At 41.7% G+C, this 16,958-nt stretch overlaps 3 protein-coding genes across 3 annotated transcripts; 2 read left to right on the top strand and 1 right to left on the bottom strand.

Annotated features, from left to right (window-relative positions):
* The first annotated feature begins 840 nt into the window (after positions 1-840).
* LOC124300865 (39S ribosomal protein L10, mitochondrial) lies at positions 841-8,000 on the top strand. The gene is made up of 3 exons (XM_046755308.1): positions 841-1,099; positions 7,055-7,582; positions 7,655-8,000. The coding sequence occupies exons 1-3, from the start codon at positions 1,078-1,080 to the stop codon at positions 7,882-7,884; spliced, it is 780 nt and encodes a 259-aa protein (XP_046611264.1). The 5' UTR covers positions 841-1,077; the 3' UTR covers positions 7,885-8,000.
* Positions 1,130-5,393, top strand: LOC124300860 (partitioning defective 3 homolog). The gene has a single exon (XM_046755298.1). The coding sequence runs from the start codon at positions 1,722-1,724 to the stop codon at positions 4,674-4,676; it is 2,955 nt and encodes a 984-aa protein (XP_046611254.1). The 5' UTR covers positions 1,130-1,721; the 3' UTR covers positions 4,677-5,393.
* Positions 8,001-8,136: 136 nt separating the features above from the next.
* LOC124300859 (uncharacterized) lies at positions 8,137-16,806 on the bottom strand. The gene is made up of 9 exons (XM_046755297.1): positions 12,412-16,806; positions 11,956-12,209; positions 11,081-11,258; positions 10,853-10,992; positions 10,589-10,755; positions 10,377-10,488; positions 9,819-10,001; positions 9,006-9,248; positions 8,137-8,634 (listed from the first exon to the last, which is right to left on the bottom strand). Exons 1-9 carry the CDS (start codon positions 15,638-15,640, stop codon positions 8,554-8,556), a joined length of 4,587 nt encoding a protein of 1,528 aa, XP_046611253.1. The 5' UTR covers positions 15,641-16,806; the 3' UTR covers positions 8,137-8,553.
* Positions 16,807-16,958: the final 152 nt, after the last annotated feature.

The following is a 16,958-nucleotide window of genomic DNA, read 5'->3' as shown; positions in this document are numbered from 1 at the left end:
TATCAACAAAAATTGACCTACATGTGACTTAATAAACAAATTGATTTCGACAAAAATATGTATATATATGTCGCTATGATAACTGGATCGGCGTTTCAGAAATTTGTAAAATAATTATTTCGATATTACTTACATGACAGTGAAATCGTTCGTTTGCGTGAGAATATTCTAATCGGCTGTTTTGAGAGGAGTTTCCCTTATCTCAATAATAGAGCTGGTAGAGGCAATTGAAGTAGTCTTCGTGTGATTGCTCAAAATATTTTCATTTGAACGGCATTGTCTTTTACTTTCGTCGGAGAAGTTCGAGAATACTTCAAAGTTTGTTCCTGTAAGTTTCTGAAGAATCAGTTCCGTAGAAAATGTTCCAAGCATACTCGCACTATAACCAAAAATTTATATGTTAAAAAACGTATTTGTTTTTTTAATATATGTATTTCTATTGACGCCATCGATATACTTACTATTATTGGGAATTGTTTGTTTCCCGCAAACTTTGAACCACTCCGCAGGACCTTCAGAGCTTTGGGGAATCGGTAGTATCGAATTTAACCGAACAGTTAAACATTCGATTAATTTCGGGTATGTTCCGAAACTAGCTGGCAGCGCTAATAACTCCCTGGGATAGAGGCAGAGCTATCCACGAACTCGGGAGCGCAAAAGAAATTAAAGATTGTTGACAGTACCGAAAGCTAAATTCGAAACGCACCTTTTGTGAAACTATACCCGACCAACCGAGTTTGTTTATGCACGTTTATTGACGTTGTGATTGAGGTTATGTTACATTGTGTACGCGTGAATGTGCCTGCGCTGTAGGGTGACTGTGATTAGCCGTGACGTCCACTGACGAAATGCGCGACCTTGTACGAAAATTGGTCCCTTATCGAGCACACCTAACTCCCTTACTCTACGATGGCGGCGATGCTTTCTGAACATTGGGAACAACGGAATTGGATTCGTACCTCTGCGGACCGCGAGTAAACGGAAGCAGCATGCGATATTAACTGAACGACAGCCCTGTTGCTCGGCGTTAGAACTCAAAATCACAACTGAGACGTTCGCTAGGATATTCGGCTAACGATGACTTCTATTCTGAACAAAGGTAATCATCATTTACCACATTATCCGAGTGTTATCGTTCGCTAAATATTTGCCGTCGACTATCGTCGGTCGGTCAGTTTCGGCGTTCGCACGTGCAGCGCCGCGGACCATTTCCGCTGATCCCTGAGTCAGAGTGGCCAGAGCGTGAACCCGTCGAAACAACGTAATGGCGAATGCGTCTGTTCAATCGGGTATTTGACAATTAGTGAGCCTCGACCAGTCCCTCGTCGCGTTAAAACGCGGCACAGTTTTCACCGGGTGATATCGCGCGACTTTTCATATCCTGTAAACAACAAATAAACAATTATCGAGCTGTGATCGCGGTCGAAAGTTCTCGAATTAATACCGTGGGTGTTGCTGCTCATGACGATGATGTTAATGCTGCTGCTGCTGCTGCTGCTGATATCTCAGTGAATCACTACACACCGAAACTATCGACTATTGTTAATCGTCGAAAAAATTTCAACACAAACGCCTGTGACTAGTAAATTTTACATCGATCAATTTCCGACGAGTGATCACTCGTCGTCGTCGTCGTCGTTCAACTGTTTTCACCAGAAACAAAACAAGTGCCGATAATACTATACTACATGGAGTAACGCGAGTATGTACTTTATTCGAGGATGAAGGTGACCGTTTGTTTTGACAATATAAGGGTGGTAGTTCCGTGCGGAGATGGAACGCTACTTGTCAAAGACCTGATGCGCGAGGCCACCTTGAGATATAAAAAAGCTACGGGTCGAAACGATGCCTGGTTGACGATTAACAGCCTGTCGTCGCTGACCGGCGGAGGTCTCCTCGACCCCGACGATAGGCTTTGCGACGTGGCCGACGACCGGGAGCAAATTGTGGCACATTTTGTCTCCGGTGAAACTATACACGTTGGCGGAGACGGCGCGAGCTCCGTCGGGACGAATAGTCCGGATTTCTTTCACGGGGATCACAAGGAACAACACTACGTTGTAAATCCAAGAGCGGCGAATTCCTCGAGCCATATAAAACGGGAGAGCGCCAAGAGATTGTCGATGCATTCCCTATCAACCAAAGAACCCTCCCTCCTGACACCTTACTCGGCTCAATCTCTGCCCCGTGAATCCAGACGCAAAGAACCCCTCGGTCAGGACTCAAAGTCGTATTTCGACTTTGCTGTATCGAAAAATGAAAACTTTTGCCTCAACGGTCAAGCCGCTAACGACGCCGAAGAAGTGGTGATTAAGAATGAGGCCGGACCTTTGGGGCTGCACGTCGTTCCTTGCTACGATTTATTGGGCAATGATCAGGGTCTCAGAGTCGAGAGGATAGAAAGCAACGGTCGGATAGCCAGGGACGGTCAAATCGGGCTCCACGATAAAATCGTTAAAATAAATGGAAACAATCTTTTGCACGTACCATTCTCAAAGGTTCAAGAGATATTCGTGACCGCCATGAACGAGCCGTGTCTAAAGATATCGGTTATAAAGAATAGGAAGTCGAAAAGCGACAAGGACGCAAAGAACTTGAGCAACCATAGCAGTAACTCGAAAAACGAAGCCGACGATAGCCAGAGGAAAATACAATGCAGCAATTATAATCTACTGCAGACGGCTAACACGAGGAAAATTGGAAGAATGATAGAAATCGAACTGACCAAGGGAACGAATGGACTCGGTTTCAGCGTAACAACCAGAGACAATCCTGCCGGTGGTCATTGTCCGATTTACATTAAGAATATCCTTCCGAAAGGCGCGGCAGTCGAGGATGGTCGTCTCAGACCTGGGGACCGTCTTCTGGAAGTGAACAACATGGAAATGACCGGAAAGAATCAGGCGGAGGTAGTTTCGTTACTGCGAAGTATTTCTCCCGGAGGTAAAGTCAAGATGGTCGTGTCTCGTCAGGAAGAAGTTCCGTCGGCAACGTCGGACGTGCCTGTAATACCTTCGTACGTTCCGAGAGAGCTTACGGTTTCCTCTCATTCTGCCGAAAGCACGGATTATTGGAAAGGTCAGAGCAGATCGCCGAGCAAGAAACGAGACGTCGAAGAAACCGGTGAAAAAATCGAGACTCACAGCTACGGCGAAGGCGGCTTGAAGAACCCAAAAACATCCGACGACGTCATTTTATCACCTCGAAAAAATCGGATGATACTTACGCTCGACATTCCTGTTCATGATTCGGAAAAAGCAGGACTCGGGGTCAGCGTAAAGGGAAAGACCAGCAGCACCGATGATAACTCGAGCGTAGATCTTGGGATTTTTATAAAGAGCGTTCTGCACGGCGGAGCCGCTTCGAGAGACGGACGTCTCAGGACCAACGATCAACTCCTCAACGTAAACGGAGTCTCGCTACTCGGTTTGTCGAATTCCGATGCTATGGAGACACTCAGGCGCGCGATGCTCAACACAAACAGCTCTGTAACCGGCGTTATCACGCTGACGATAGCTCGACGAGTTTCGTCCTACGACGGAGGGTGCGAAAAAATCTATATCGATTCTGTATCAAATTCCAGGTCCAAGACCGAACTTATCAACAGAGTTTACGGTGGCAGCGAAACGGCGACTACCAACCAGAGCGAAAACAGAGTCAGGGAGAAGAACGACTTGAATTGCCAGTCGGACACGGTCGACAACGGGCAGATAAACTCGGCGACATCGTCGTCGCCTTGGAACCCGGTTATAGACAGACTGACGGAGCAGTATAACAAGAATAGTCTGAGAAACGAGAGCTATTGTTTAGCGACGAATAAAACTTTGATGGAACACGGTAACAAGGGCCAGAAATTGGCCCCGATGCACAAGGAAGATTCGATGGAATCTGTTCTCGCCGAGGAATCTAGCACGGTCGGTAAAAACCAGTCCGGTAGAAAACACAACCCCAACGCTAAGGATGGACAGTTTTCCGAGGATCCGAGCTACGACAGTCAGCTGTCGCTAGAGGAGATCGGCTCGTCGGGAAACAAGTTTTCCCGCGACGCCCTAGGGCGACAAAGCATGTCCGAGAAAAGGCACGCCGCTTTAGACGCAAAGAACACCGACACCTACAAGAGAAACAAGAAGCTAAGAGAGGGAAGAGAGGTGAAAAGCGCCGAACCTTCATCGACTCACAATCAGCGGGAAAACCTCGAAGTTCCGAGTGCGACGCCGAAGAAGGCGCAGAGCGTTGAAAATTTCGAAAATATTTGCGTCAAGACGATTTCCAGAGAGAGTACTTTCGTCGATGAGCAAAAAACTCGTCGCAGCAAGGTCAACAACCCCGATCCGACACCGGATTCCAACCCTGATTACCTCTACACGATACCTGGACGAACCAAAATGATTTCGCCGAGAAAACACTGGCTCGTCGACGACGTACAGGCCGAGATTTCGGATGCCAACAATTACAGGAGCGAAAACGATGGTTTTCCAAACAGCCGAGGCGACGTGAAACAAGCTTCGCTAAATTCCGCTCTCGATGATCGATATAAAAGGTCGAGGAAAAAAGGCGGCATCAGATCGATGCTCCGACTTGGGAAAAATAGAAAGTCGCTCAATTTCGGTGACAATATAGAGTCACGCCAAGAGGCTAATAATTATTGCAGTGGAACTATAAATTATATAGCGTAGTTAAGGTATTTTATATATATATTCCTCTTATTTCTATACAAAAACTTCTCTCCTCGTTACGATAATTGTGCCTTAAGATTGTTGACGAAATAACTTTCTGTTTCATAATATATCTATGTGTATATAATTTTATATTCATGTTGAATCGACGTATTCTATACACTGAACATTATACTATTTCGTAACAAAAACACTTTCCCCCCTTTTTTTTTTTTTAACGATACATAACGAAGTAGGAATTATATTTTGCAAAGATATTTTTGCTGGCAGCATCAATTATACGGATTCATAAATTTGTCACACACGAAACGCGTATGTTGTATATTGTATTTATGATTAGATAAGGACGTGAACCACCAAAACTGAATTATTCAAGTAATACTGGTTTGACGATTATAGAGAGAATAAAAGACAATGTTTTTTATTCTGTCTACGACACAATAATAATCTTATAATTATTATGATTATACAAATTATATACTATAATATTGTGTGTTTTAAACGATACCTTATTGCGATGTGTTTGCGAAAAGCTACCTCCACTACGACGATGAAAACACCATGTTTTCTTTTCTACCGAGATTCAATATTTTAAATTTTTAATTTGGATTTTTAATACGTAAGCTTTTAGACAGACTTGAAAGTGAATGAAAATGAGGAAGACTCAGTTTGTAAATGAATTAAATAACTGTACATAGAAAGAATGAAAAAGAAACTTGACGGAAAAAAAAAAACAAAAAACTTTAAGGTGCGATATAGAATTTAATTATATACATTATTTTTAATCAGTAAATTGATAATGTATATTATATATATATGTATATCATACATTTACTCTTTTCAAACAGTATTCAAGTATTGAAAATATTCAGCAATAATCGATGTTGAATAGAATAAAGTATTTAATCTTTCTTTTTTCGTTTCAGTGATACTGTCCGAAAATATCTGTACATTAACAGAAAGTGAAAATCATTTTGATAAAATTAATTTTCTTTAAATGTATTGACACACAAGCTCGTATTACGTATTAATAGAAAACTTGTATTATACATATACATATAGTACTTATTTAACAAAGACAATACTATAGATGTAATTAAGCGAATGAGAATAATACACGCGTGCCTTGAATAATTGATTTGAATTGAATTGAATTGAATAGAATGGATGATACCGCAAATTCTTGACTTGTAACGCTGTGCGATTTGTTATTATTATCAATTAAGTTGCTTGAGTCGGATTAGTTGTTAAAGTTAATATTTATCTTCTAGGTTTTTTTTCCCGTATAGGACGCCTCTTAGTTTCTGTATTGGAATGAATTTTTTTTTTTCCTCTATGTATTATTTACGAGGCAGTCGTTGTGGTAAAGGACTTAAGATTTTCATAATGTACTATAAATGAGCGGCGATTCTTTATGAAACTATGAATATAAAAAATTCATACAGGCATCTATACATAATTTATTATTAATAAATACATTCTTATATTAATAAAGAATTATTTTTACTGCATAATAACGAATGTTGTAGCAATTATACGATGACGTTGTACTTAAATGGATACCTTATAGATGTGTGTACACAGTATTGTATAGGTTTCACAATCAAAAGCGAGTGATGATTGAAATTTAACTCTTGATACAATGATGAGATTTAACTTAGATTATTTTAATAAATTACAAAATAGGTATTTTATTAGCATGTTAAGATAGTTTTCTTTCGGTTATTATTAATTATTTTTCTTTTTTTTCTTTTTGTCCCTTGACTTTTGCCATTGTCCGACAAGATGCTCAAAATTTTATCGAATATCATATCACACGGTATAAATCATTTTTTTTTTTTTTTTTTTTTTTTTTGTTCTCATTCCGAACGAAGCAAGACTTTTTCAACAAATCATTCCATTAGTTTTTAACAATATATAATTTAATATTGCATATCGCAGCAGCTAAATTTTCACATGCGAATGATATTATTGCGTTACAAATATCAACTTCTGTGCGACTGAATTAGCTATAATAATGTTCTTGAAATATTGATGATTGAATTTATGAAATTATTTCCGAGAATATCGTTAATAAAACAAATTTACCATTTCAATAAATGATTTTGTAATACTTACTTCTTCACCTTTCCCACTTTTTATCCAGATAACAAACTATCGTATAATTAACGAACTGTACATATATAAAAAGGATTAGCGATTCTTTTATGAAAAATCTGATATACATATATCATATATGTTGAGAAAAAAAAAACATAAATCGCATCTGTATATGCTTATTTAATTCAGTTCCGAAATAATATCGCAAAATTGATATTGGTTTACCTTTAAAACTTTTCACTACGATCATCTAATTAACAATTGACGTTGTTTTTCAGCGTGGCTGTTACCCACGAGGCAAGTGATCGTACAGCCGAAAAGATTTCGTGGTAAAATAAATATTCAAAAACCGAGGGAGCCGCACTACAAGAGAGCGACGGTAGAAAAATTTGTCGAACCGATATACTTTAATGCAAGGTGGGGTAAACCGTTGTCGGAATTATGTGCGAACGTTAAAAATAAACCTTCACCGGATGAAGTGAATAAGGCAAAGGAACCTCATCCGATGCAAAGAATCATCGCTCGGGAGGCCCGGAACTGGTTTGAAAATTCTAACATGGTTGCCTTCTGTCACATGAACCCCTTTCCTGGAGAGGAAAAATTCAATTTTGCCGTCGCTCTGAAAAAGCATAACATGCATTTTAAAGTATATGGAAAACCAACGATAGCGCTCGCTCTTAAGGACACTCCGTTTCTAGCAGTTAATCGACTCTTCCAATCCCACAACTTGACAATATTCAGTCCAGGGACAGACATTCAATCGTTGCTGAAACTCTTGCAGAAGAGACCGGAACTCGTTTTGATGGGTATGTATGCATACTAAAACTGCGAGCTTCGATGACGTCGCTTTTCATATAAATATCTTTGATTATTCACAGCTGGGATAATGAACGGGAAGCTTATGAGCAGAAATGAGTTGGTGAATTACGCCGCAATGGGCGACATCACGGCGGTCAGATCACGACTTGTTCAGGTGTTACAAAACGCCGGAGGAGCGAACCTCAATCGTCAAATCACGCATCATCAGTCGACTCTGGTTTCTCGTTTGAAGCAAATATCAACGCCTGAGGAAACGACGTCCGAGTCGCCCGAGGAGAATGTTGAATAATTAGTCGATAGAAGTACAAAATGTAACCGTAATTCCCTTGTCGGAAATTGAAGTATGATTTGTTTTTTTTTTTTTTTTTTTTTGTTTTTTTAATAAAATCTACGTACTAGGATAAACACGCGTTGGTTACTCAAAAAAAGCGTATCACATAACTCTTTTATTTTATTAACGACGAAGAAAATATTTACACTTCTTATCGTGTTTCAATGTAGTAACGGCATATCGCGTTGTAGCTTGTTTTTTTTTTTTTTTTATTCTTCAATATCAATTTTATCCAAATAGCTTCATACACGTATACCTACAAATTCCGTAGATATCAGTATACGTATACTTTCAAACAAAACGCTTACACGGAGCTCGACAAAACTGATTTTGTAACAGCGGATGTAAGACTTTGCCAAGCGTACAACACGTCACATTTATCTCTTTATCACAAATCTTTAATTAAACATCTCACCTCGCCGAGAACCGTCAAACGTGTATATAATAATAATAATAATAACAGTTCTGTCTATAATATCGGTAGAAAGTGTATAAAATATAATTATATTGCAGAAATCAAAGCCAACTAATACGGTATCGGCAATTAAGCCACTGTATATTTATCACCTTTAATATAAATAATTGTTAGATATTCCTCAAATGATTGTGAATAACTGAGAACAATTATCAATGGCAATAATTGCAACGCGGATGACACTTTACTCCGTTTTCCCCGCACTTGCAGCCGCCGGAAGTGTCTCCTTTTCCCTGTAAAATCGAAGGTCACGTTTGGTCATTCATGAGTATGGACAGGAGCATGGTGACCATTGGTCAGGGGAAAAAATAGGAAATTTTGCAGCACTGTGAATGAAAAAAGAACGCAGCTTTTTGCATGAAGAAGCAAAATTCCGATGGTAAATTTTTTTCTCAAATTCTTGGACCCGTGACCATTGAGTCGATCATAAACGTGTTTTTCAATACCGTTTCGTTCGGAGTTTCTGTTATTGAATACTCTCGAATTGGCAATATTAATTCGAGTTTTAGTCAGGAAAAAGTAATGACTCGATCAGGGAAAAGACGGGGAATTTTTTTAACTACTTCTAACGATTATCTTGAGGTAAATTTTCAAGAATTCTTACCCCGGGACCCCAACGCGGTCCTCGAGTTACCCAACATATCTCAGTCTTGCACATGGAGCAACGAAGCCAATCGCATCCCCACTTCTTCATAAGTACAACCGCGCATGTCGGACAAGCCAGGGCTTCGCCGCTCTCAACCATTTCCTCGAGAACAGCCGCTGTTCGTTTAGTTTCCTGATCGGTTTCTTTGAGAAGCCTTATCTCGTCCTGATACTCACGACAATTCTTGTTCGTGTGTATAGCCTTGGTTTGGAGAATAATTTACGGTTTAGAACGGTTCTGTTGACCCTTTCATGCATACGTTTTTCCTTGCGTGCGGTTCACTTGAAATTTTTCACGCGTGGGCTTTCGGGATCGCTGATAACGGATCTGAACTCGAAATTCGAAAATTCAAAATGGCGGATCCAATATGGCGGATGGAATTTCGAAAAATACCTTGGAATTAGCTAAAAATTGATGCACCACGGTTTTCAAGGTCGCCGATCACGATTTTACCATCAGATTTCCGGAATTCGAAAGTCCAACCCATTGTGGCAGTAAAAGCTTTAAAAATCGTTAGATTTCGCCGAAGCATCGTATACCTCTTATTGCTTCGGCGCGATTCCAAGATTTTCAAATTTTTTACGCCACGTTGGTTTGGACCTTCGAATTTCGAAAATCCCTGCGTATCCATTTTCATGATAATTGGACGTGTAGAAAAAAACAAAGTAATCGTGAGGGTAAGGAGGTGGCAAGTATACTTACCGCCATGCATGAAAGGGATGTTCAAAGTCAATTGAAATCTTTATTAGTTAGAATTCTTCCAAAACTCACCTGACACGTCAGGCAATTGTTTACGCCGCAAACCGGGCACTGGAAAACATTAACGTTATCGTCGTAAATACACCAGCCGGGACAGTCGGGCGTTTTACAATGAAAAGCATTATTTCCCGCGTTGTTTTCAGCCTGCGACACTGACTTGGCCAAATGTTGTTCGTAAACTTCGGAAGTTACCAGCTGTAATCAAAGTATAAGTTGAAATTATTGGCCAAAAAGAGAAGGCTCGAGTTAACAACGCTAACGTAACTAAACAACATTGAAAAAAATCGTTATTGTACAATTTTAAAACGATTTTCAAAGAATTGACTTTTCAAAATATGAACATGTGTTCTTTGTTATTTATTATTCACCAACCGAATTTCAAACAATCCTAACGGGCCGAATAACGATTTTTGATCATGCGTCGTTAAAGTAACGTTACTGACTTGAACCTCGTAAAAAAAAGTTTCGGTACGGTCTCGCTTTTTTTTCGATCTCACGATTGCAATTTTTATTTTATTTTTTTTTTCTCGTCGCTTTAGTTCCCATTTTTCCATGCTTTCGCAATATTACCGCTTTTATCTCGCGCTCCTGAAGAGTCGATTCGCAAGTGTATTCCGAGTCCCTGAAGGGACATTTTACCTCGGCCTCTTCGCAGTACATTATGGTATTCGCAATGCATGTTCTGTAAGGTAAAAGTGAGGTTCATGTTTTTGGTGATGTCTCTGTTAAACTGAATTTGTTTTTATTACTCTTTCTTGACGAATAGTTGTAACGAAAAATACCTGCAAAACATGTGGAGGCAATCCCTCAAAATAACTCCTTCGCAGGGTCCGTATGGCGCAAAACAAATCGGACACTCGATCGGTACTGAATTTGGTATAACGTCGGTATTCTCGAGGGACATTAAATGCTCGTATCTCTTCAGTTTCAATTCCTCGACAGTTGGTTCCTTTGGTTAAAATTATAACTTCCACGAATTATCGACTCGTTGATAATTTAAATACCGGAAGTGTACCATATAGACATTTACGTTATCAAATTCTTACCTGAGGTGTAATTTCAACTTCCTCCTCTATGATCGGCTCTATTTCACGCGGCTGTTCTTCAACAGGCGCTTCAATAGGCGCCGTTATCTCTTCCTTTGCAACTATTTTGTCGCCTCGCGTGCAATCGTCATTTTGCAAATCTGCGAATGAAAGAAAAAAAAATCTCTTTGACACACTGCTGTCACTTGAAAAATTAATTAGCAATTAATAATCGTTTAAATTTTATACCCGGTGCAACGAGGTATAGAAAAATAGAAGACTTGTCCACAGCCTTCAATGCTTCCAGAGTGAATTCGTCGTTGTCGGCTAAATTCTTGCCGATAATCCAACGCTGAACATTCACTGGTATTTCAAATTCCCCGAACACCTTTTTCTTAAGTTCAGAAACTGTCGTGCTTAGTGAAAGCTGTGAAGAAATTCAAAATTTCACGTTGAAGAGTCTCTTGAGTTAAGGGAGGTGGTTTCACATTTCAGTGACTAATCATTGAAGAAAAAATTTTTTTTCACAGCAATAATAATTTAGAGTTTTTTTACACATAAAAGAGGAAGTTATAAAGTAATGCGGACAATTTGTTTTTCTTCCTTTTTGATGGGAAATCTCACACACACCTATTTAAATATGGCTGACACAATATGTCAACTTTCAACAAAAAAAAAAAAAAAAGAAATAAAGAGATTATCAAAACGTAAACTTGTCGGTATCGTCTGAAGCACCATCAAAATTATTTATCAATATTTAATCCATTGTTTCAACAATTTAGGTTGAAAAAAAGAGGTCGAAAATTTCAAAATTTCGCCATTTCGTCTTTATTTTTTCTTTTTATTATCGAATTTGAATAATTTTACTTTAGATGATATCGACAAGAGTACATTTTGATAATCTCTTTGGCGTTTTTTTTTTTCCTGATACATGAAAGTTGAGATATCGTGTAAGTCATATTTAAAGATTTAGCATCAAAAGCGAAGAAAAAAATTTTCCCTACTACTTTGTAACTTTCTCTGTTATGTTTAAAACATTTGAAATTATTAAAAAAATCATAGAGATGTGAGAACACCCTCTTAATAAAAAACAACACTCATCGTATTTCATGTCACCGAAGTACCTGAAGTGGAATCGGTCCCTGATGAGCCAATTTGTCTTCTATATACATATCGACGTTTATTACGTCCGATTCCTTGGTCTTTTCAGACCGTTGTCGAACTACCGAGCAATGAATTTTAAGCTGAGCAAGTTCTTTCGCTAGTCCAGCCGCTTGCTGATGCTGACCAGAAGCAATCGCACCTTCCAATTTTCTCAACAGTCGATTTATCGCCAGGGTATTCATATTCCTCTCTGAGATCGGTATTTCCCCATCCTCTGTAAAACGAAGTATTACCACGCAAATAAATTCAAAAATTAACCGTCTATGCACAATTCTTCGGGGGGGAAAAATACCTGGTGTGCAAAAGTAAAGAAAAAAAAAGAAAAAAAAAAATTGCTACAAACTCGCACTGTTCTTAATTCATCAATACCGACTCAACAAGTCCTATAAATTTACGTTCACAGCGGTAGTTATTACCTTCGTTCTTGACCGTCGTCGAGGTTACTTCCGGTTGCGTCGATTCTTCGGGTATCTTGACCTGCGCAACAACGCTTGCAGTGTAGTGCCGAACGTTCTCGTGTTTATTATCTTTAACGATATTTATTTTCTCCTCAGCTGCACCGACGCTTCCGGTTTTTCCATCGCCAGCAGCCTCGTTAGAGTTACTTTTCGACGGACTAATGACCGTGTTCGCGTAAAGCGAGTCTTCGATCACGTTCATGTAAGTGTTTTGTCCCGATTCTTTTACTGCCTCCGTTTTTTCGGTCTTGAGTGCCTCGATGGAGGCAAAATCCCTGGGCCTTATAAGCTGGAAAGTGGTTCGAGTGAGGCCAGTACCACGTCCTGGACTCTTGCGTAAATTCGATGATACTCGATTCGCGTCCTCGTTCTTCCGCGATTCAAATTTCTGTGAACTCCTGACACGATTAATCATCGGACTCAATTCCCGCGTGGTGTAATTTCCAACATTTCGCAAATTCGCACTTGTCTGAACACCGGAAGAGACCTTCGTCTTCTCCAGAATTATCCCGGGCCCACTCGAAGCTTGTTGATCGCGTTTTCCCACCGCAGTCGATGACCTCACGTAATTCGAGCTCGACGAAATCGCCCGCGATTGCTGATCCTGCATCAACGGTTTCATCCCACGAACACCTTGTCCTTCGCCCTGTTTTACCGACGTCTCAATGGTCGTCGATCGCTGCTGAGCCTTACCGACGTTAACCTTGTCATTACCGATCGAAACTGGTACCGATTTTACCCCAGATTTCGGCTTCGGTCTCTTTGGCAACGAGTGTTTCATCTCGATCAGCATCTCCTTGAGATCGGCACGCGACAAGTGCTGCTCGGCGACGTTGTTCGGAGGAAGATATTTTTCGGTAACGATTTTTTCCTCGCTCCGTTTAACCTGATCGTTTCTAACCGATTGCCTCTGATTGTTGCCAAGGGCGGTAGACTTCCTCGTCTGAACCTTGTGCCCCTGAAAATCGGCGCTAGTTCTCTCGGGAAAATATCGTTTTATCTTTTCCTCCCAGCCGGGTGCCGAGCGTCGAGAACCTAGGTGAATATCGTCCCTGGTCTGGGCGGCATCGGCGGCTTCGAGTCGGCGGAAAAAGTTGATCGACGATATATCAACCCCGGTTTCGTTCACCTGCTCGGCACCGTCGTAAAGGAGTCGTTTAGTCACTATTCTATCACTGTTCCTGGAGTTGACGTTGCTACTCTGTACCGGTTCCCCTCTGACGACATCGATTTTCCCCGACTGGTTCGAGGACTTCGTAAAGAATGTAGCGTTCACCGTGACCTTGGTAATGTTGCTGATTGCGTTGAACTTCGAAATCAGAGCACGAGTGCCTTTTCTCTGGGGCTCGATGGAGGAGGATACCATATCCGAGATTATATCGCCGCTCGGTGGTCTATCAAAGTCGGTTAAGGAACCGTCCGTAAACAAGCCCGAAGACCTGGCCACAACAGCCTGATTCCTGGCTTGTTCCTCCTGGACAATGGCGGCCGCTTCTCTGTCCAACTCGCTGATGTTGGTGAGTATGGATAAGTTCGACCTTCGCTTTTCGTCCCCCCTCTTCTGCCCCCTTGACGACTCGATTTGCTCTCTGCGTTCCGTCGTCCTTCCGAAGAAGTGGTTTAGCCTCGAAAATGACTTGTCGAAGGTACCAACGTCCCCGGAATCGCTGTTCGAACTCTGGGCCTCCTGGTGGAGGCTGAAACGACCCGTCTTCTCAAGCCCACCCCGGTTCTTCGACAACGTTGGTATCTTCAGAACCTCTCTTCTGAACGATCCGCAGTCACGATCGCTCAGCGTTGTGTTGCTCCTCTTGTACCATGGCCTCGGTGCCTGCACCTGTTGCAGAGGCGTCGTTGCCAAAGGAGACGTCTTCTTGTCCAACGAGGCCTGGTGGTTCATGTCGATGGATTTTTTCTCGCTGGGATCGAACCTCGTCGGCAGGAGTAAGCCTCCTTCCAGCTTCAGGGTGTCGTTGCTTATCACCTGCGGCCGTTCTCCGACGCCCTGAATGTCACTCCTCTTCGACTGGTCGCATGTCTTCGTCGCCTCCGACGGCGGATTCGGCGCGCGACGTTTGTTCCGTCTTCCGGTGTTCCCAGATTTTTGATTAACCGCGTTGGAATTACGCGTCTCTCCCGCAACTGAACCGTAACTCGGTGGATCAGGCGCTCTTCGTTTTCCCCGCACGTGAACCTTGTTCGTTTTTCTCGCCGCGAGGTCGGCGGTCTTACCGGAAGTCGGTAGGCTGCGGTAATGATACGGAGTTCTGCTGTGGGCCGATCCGTTTTCCCGATCCTCGTCGAGGAGTTTCCGTTCCTCCTTTTCTCCGTGGCAATCAACCGCCGTTTCACCGTCGGAAGGACTTCCGGCGCATATTCGATCCGACCCGCCGAAATCCTCGGCCGATGAGTGCTTGCGAAAATCCCGAAAACGGTTGAACCGTCGTCTTTGGATTGACGGAGACTTTACCCCGTCGATCAGACCTGACGGGAGATCACCGGGATGCAGGAATGTGAAACTGTGGACCGTCGCAGTGCTGCAGTTTGTATCGACGCTACCGGAACTCGAGTAAAGACTGTTGCACTGCGGTAACGTCGTCGTTGAATTTCGGCCGACGGTATTTGCGGCCGCTACGTCAACGGTGGAACCTTGGTTCGGACTCGCTGTCTCGACGTTTTTACCCGTCACGTGAAGCTGGTTCGTTGCCCGTTCGTTCGCCGCTTTGTTTCCTCCGCTCGGTACCAACAACGACGACGACGACGACGACGAGTGACGATTCGACTCGGATATTTCGCCGACTCCCTTACCCCGGAACCAATGAAACAGCGAAAACCTTCTGGCCGCCCCACGACGACGATCCGACGAGGAATCCGTCGGCCGACGATCACCGACGACGCTCAAATCCAGCGTCGTTATAACTTCTCCGGCCTGCAGTTGCGAACGTCCTCCTTCTCGTCGTCCTCTTGCTTCTACTTCGACGTCGCCACTTGACTCTCCTCCTCTGCTGACTATTTCTGTTTCGACTCGGGGAAATTCCTCTACCGTTATACCGCCGTCCTCGCTAAGAACCGCAGAAACTGCACCCGATTCTGTATCCTCGTTCACTCCATCCTCGACCTCTAGACGCGAAGACTGCACCTTTGTTGTTTCCCTCATGCTGCAGCTCCTCAGACCTGCACCGATCATTTTCACTCTGTTCACCCGATGACCACCGCATCCCTCCCTCCTCGAACGATCACTTATGATTTCCCAACAAAATTCAAACCTTGTTTAATCGTTTCGATTATATTATTTATACTTTTTTTACTTTACTTTATTGCTCCTACCATGTACTATTGTTTTAACCGCGCACTATAAAATTAAAACACGGAGCCAGATTTCAGATGTCTTAAACATTTTCAGAGGGATGTTTCCGTATAGAATTATAGTTAATTAATCGTTGTAAAAAAATTGTAAATATTGGTAGAGTGTTAATCGTATAATTAATCGTCGCTAAGTATTGATGTCATTATTATTATTATTATTATTATTATAAACGATGATTAAATTTCTTCATTTTACGTACTTTTTTTCCTTCAATTTTAACTACCAATCTTTCCTTTTTTTATTCCAATCGCGCACATGCCTGTGTAACGCGCGTATGACGTAGGTGTGGATGCACATGTACGTATCAGTACATGCAATACATATATTGTAATAAAGTCAAGATTTTCGGTTATAGCGAGCCGGCATTATAAGCCGGTGAACAGCTCTCTTTCTCACTACCAGCAAAGATACACACTAGTTTTATACTATAAATAACTTATGCTCCTCCTATAAATGGTTCCGAGTTATTTTCACAACCGTGCCTTCAGCTACATACCTACTATACCTACTGTATAGATGTGTCAAGTATATTACAGTATAATATACGTGCGTTCGTGTCAAATATAGCTGTTAATATCGCTGCACGCGCTGCGCGGACGATTATCAGCGAAAGAATTAAATTTCAATTGAGACAAATTGCGATCGATATATATAATACAATATATTCAACGGGTATACTGCAGTAGTTTTTTATTTCTAAAATTTTTATTCATTCTTCATCTATGTGTTCGTTCTCTCCTTTTTCTTCTTTTTAATAATAATTATTATTATTCGAACGATAGAGGAGGCGGAAAGATCATGGATGATAGGTTACATGTGGGAAGAAAAAAAAAGAAAAAAAAAACTCGACTATAAACTAAATTCACGGTATTCGCACTACTACATTTCGGACCGACCCAGGTATGGGTGCAGACTGTTTCTAACGACCGATTCTAACTCTTATACCCCTGATCGTCCATACGGATCTGTTCACTCCGCTTTGCCGCCGAAGCTTGCGGCTACTGCTGATGGTCACGTGCGCCGATTGGTTCACGGACGCATCGTCAGTGACGCTCGGTGACGCTGGTCGTCGACGCTCGACGTTTTGTCCCGCGGTACCGCGACGCCGAATGTCGACAACTCGATCCAGTTTCTTTAA

Source organism: Neodiprion virginianus, chromosome 3 (assembly GCF_021901495.1).
Source record: "Neodiprion virginianus isolate iyNeoVirg1 chromosome 3, iyNeoVirg1.1, whole genome shotgun sequence".
Lineage (NCBI taxonomy): Eukaryota > Metazoa > Arthropoda > Insecta > Hymenoptera > Diprionidae > Neodiprion > Neodiprion virginianus.
The sequence above is the reverse complement of the archived record's forward strand: the minus strand, read 5'-3'. Positions and strand labels throughout refer to the sequence as shown.

Coding starts and splice junctions, on each gene's coding strand:
- LOC124300865 (XM_046755308.1), top strand. CDS start 1,078: ATGACTTCTATTCTGAACAAAG. Junction 1,100..7,054: donor GACTTCTATTCTGAACAAAG/GTAATCATCATT, acceptor GTTGTTTTTCAG/CGTGGCTGTTACCCACGAGG. Junction 7,583..7,654: donor ACCGGAACTCGTTTTGATGG/GTATGTATGCAT, acceptor GATTATTCACAG/CTGGGATAATGAACGGGAAG.
- LOC124300860 (XM_046755298.1), top strand. CDS start 1,722: ATGAAGGTGACCGTTTGTTTTGACAATATAAGGGTGGTAGTTCCGTGC.
- LOC124300859 (XM_046755297.1), bottom strand. CDS start 15,640: ATGATCGGTGCAGGTCTGAGGAGCTGCAGCATGAGGGAAACAACAAAG. Junction 11,259..11,955: donor AGGGACCGATTCCACTTCAG/GTACTTCGGTGA, acceptor ATTTCTTCACAG/CTTTCACTAAGCACGACAGT. Junction 8,635..9,005: donor GACCGCGTTGGGGTCCCGGG/GTAAGAATTCTT, acceptor TCGATTTTACAG/GGAAAAGGAGACACTTCCGG.